The 3,330-nt window shown below is 32.2% G+C and overlaps 1 protein-coding gene across 1 annotated transcript in view; it reads left to right on the forward strand.

Annotated features, from left to right (window-relative positions):
- LOC107688179 (type I inositol 1,4,5-trisphosphate 5-phosphatase-like) overlaps positions 1-3,330 on the forward strand; it is an 81,981-nt gene that overhangs the window by 38,113 nt on the left and 40,538 nt on the right. The window contains exon 5 of the mRNA XM_016485776.1: positions 1,512-1,585. Within this exon, the coding sequence (XP_016341262.1) occupies positions 1,512-1,585 (74 nt within the window). The remainder of the gene's footprint in view (positions 1-1,511; positions 1,586-3,330) is intronic.

Consider the following 3,330-nt stretch of genomic DNA (forward strand, 5'->3'; position numbering starts at 1 on the left):
CACTCACTCACACACACACACTCACACACACTCACAAACACGTTTGTGTGGATAGATAGATTAAAATAATTATTGAATAGCTTCAGCAGAACAACAGTGAACCGCGGTCAGATGAGATGCTGTTTACTGTGTGTCAGTAAAAACTATTTTTCCCGTCCTGTCAGCCGTTATACTGTGATCGTAGCACGCACTCTTCAATCTCACGCACAAATGCGGCGGCGCTGTATATCATTTCATATTAAAGCGCGACACAAACTACGAGCATACAATGTCACAGTTATGTCATCAGTTTAGTCATGAAGTTACCAAAAAGGCGATTAAATCTGCTCTAAAACTCTGCATGCATGTAAGTGTTTGTTATTTGAGTCAGATTTAAGAACATGTCTCTGAAATGCAGTGGTTTTCTGTCGTGGAGCAGCAGCACTGTGTCCCTCATCTAACACCAGATTCAACTCCTCAATCATTACAGAGACTTTAAGAGCCACACACACACAGAAACACACTCTCTTTCTCACACACACACACACAGACACACACACACACGTTTATCTAAATAAGCACATGTCAAAGACTTATACTCTTAAAGCGAATCATAATAACTACTGACTAACTCAAAAGGAAACCACATTCACTGTATTTCAGAATCATCTTGTATCTTTGAGGAGGTTTTGACACATGCAACTCTCTTCTGGAGGCTGTTTTATGCACACAACACACGCTGAATATAAGTCCTAATTAATTTAAACACATTAATAAACTCTTGAGTGTTTTTATCTGTGTTTATGTGTGATTATTAATTAGTCAGTGCTGGTGGCTGTCCGTCACACAGACACACGCAGTGATGAAGGTGTCATGTACACCTGTTGATTATCTTCTCATAATTAATGTGTACACACACAGGCTAATTATTCTGTGACATTTGATTAATGACTTTGGAGTCTCAGTGTCTCAGACAGAGAGGACAGCTGGGAAATGATTGATGAACACACACGCCGCATGACACAGAAACTGACATACGTGTGCGTGAAACACACACACACACACACACACACAGGCAAACAGCTTCATCTGCTTCAGCTTCAAATCATACAGTTCTCGTTATATAATCAGATCCGTCAGAGACACACAAGCGCATCCAGAGTTATTCACATCTTCTGTTGTGATTCTGGAGCTCAACTGAACAATCAGCCTCAATCTAGAACAGATTCCGCGTGGACACACAAAACCGAACACATCAAATCACACGCATGTGAGGAGTTCATGACGCAGGACACACACACACACACACATCTGCTTCAGCTTCACATCATAACAGAGTTTCCTTACTGAGATACAGATGACCTGTGCTGTGATTGGCTGGCCTCTGTGTGTGTGTTACATTGTTCATCAGGGCAGGAAGTTGCTGATACTGTGTTGATATGTAAATGTGGGCGGTCTTATGTTAATGAGCTGATGGCTTGTATATTACACCTGCATTGACTCTCTCTCTGTTTCTGTGTGTTTGTCTCCAGCTCTTAGAGTTCGACCGAGAGCTGTCTGTGTTTAAGGAGCGTCTGCATGAGCTGGACATCTCGTTTCCTCCGAGGTACGAACAGCTGCAGTAGGTCAGCACACGATGAACACGCTCCTCACACCTCGAGGAGATCCGCAGCTTTGATAGAGCTCTAAATGAGCTGAAAGCTGAAACCCGACCAGAGCTGTCAAGTTCTTAAAAATCAAATCAAAACGGTCAAGATCGGACTTAGGATCGCACTTTCATTATTTAGTGATGCACTGATTCTCACAGTTTTTGTGTGCTAATGGTGCACAATGAGTTGTTAAATTTAAAGCATGGTTTTGAGAATATAGTAATAATAGTATTAATAATAAAATAATTATATTTACTACTAATAATAATGTAATTAATGTTTTTAATGTATTAATTTTAGAAATATATTATTAAATGTATAAATTAATTAGAATAACAATAATAATTTATACAGCTGATAAATATATTAATTTATCAAATGTATACTTTAATTTATGATGCATATAATATTATTTTAATTTATAACATTTTTAAATGTATTTTTTGTAAAGTTTATTATAATAATAACTATAATGATTATTTATTATTTTAAAGTTTGTAATAATAAGAATAAGAATGCAAATTAAAAAAATTATTAAATTTAATGTTGTTAAATAAAAATAATAATAATGACAATATTCATATTAATTTATAATGTTTATTATAATTTATTATTTTAATTGATTTAATTGTAAATATATTATTTAATGTTTAAAGTTTATAATAATAATTAGAATAACAATATATTTTTAAAGAAGTATTTATTAGTTAATTATATTTATAAAGTTGATAAATATATTAATTTAAGAATTTTGTATTATTAATAATATTCTATAAAGTTTATTATAATAATAACAATAATAATGACAATTTTTTTATTTGTATTTATTACATTTATAATAATAATAATAATGTAAAACAATAATTAAAATAATTAATAATGATGATAATATAGAATTTTAAACAACAATTATTTCTTAATTATTTATATTTATAAAGTTGATAAATATATTAATTTATGAAGTTTATTATAATAATAACAATATTCATTATTTTATTTTTTAACATTTATAAAGCTCTTTTAATATTTTATGCATTCTTAATAATAATAATACATTACTATTATTACTTTAAAAGTAATATTTCATTGATTTCAAAGCTGAACCCATCTGTGGGGTGTGTTCTCGTCTCATTAATTCATACTCAGATTCATAATGCTGCCAGACACACTCCTGATCTGTAGCCCATGTTTTGTTGAAGTGTGTTAAAGACTGTAATCAGATTGTCCCGTTATCTGCGAGCGTTTCAGCCTATAGATGCGTGTCGAGTCCCATCTAGTTTCAGTCGACTAAATATCATAAGATTTTAGTCGACTAAATCTACAGTAAATTCAGTCGGCTAAAATCTAATGGGTTTAGTTACAGTGCATTTATTAAGCATTTCTCTAAAATTTCCAAACGCATTATATAGGTTTGATATTTTGTCAGGTTTTATCATGATAGACACCGATTTAACTGCTGTGACACACAACATGCATTTGTGTTAAAATGAAATAAAACCACTTCTCATAAAGAACAAGAACATGGTCTTCTTTTTAATGAAATACCAATGGTTATATCGGCTAATTATGCATTCTTTATAGCAACTTGTTTACCATATTCTTCATTCTTTCAAGCAGACATATTTATTTCTATAAATAAATTTAGATTAATCTTTAGGGCTACTAAAGTTTTTCAGTCAAGAGCAGTGAGTGATTTTCTGTC

This window comes from Sinocyclocheilus anshuiensis, unplaced genomic scaffold, assembly GCF_001515605.1.
Source record: "Sinocyclocheilus anshuiensis isolate Anshui unplaced genomic scaffold, SAMN03320099.WGS_v1.1 scaffold541, whole genome shotgun sequence".
Classification (NCBI taxonomy): Eukaryota; Metazoa; Chordata; class Actinopteri; order Cypriniformes; family Cyprinidae; genus Sinocyclocheilus; species Sinocyclocheilus anshuiensis.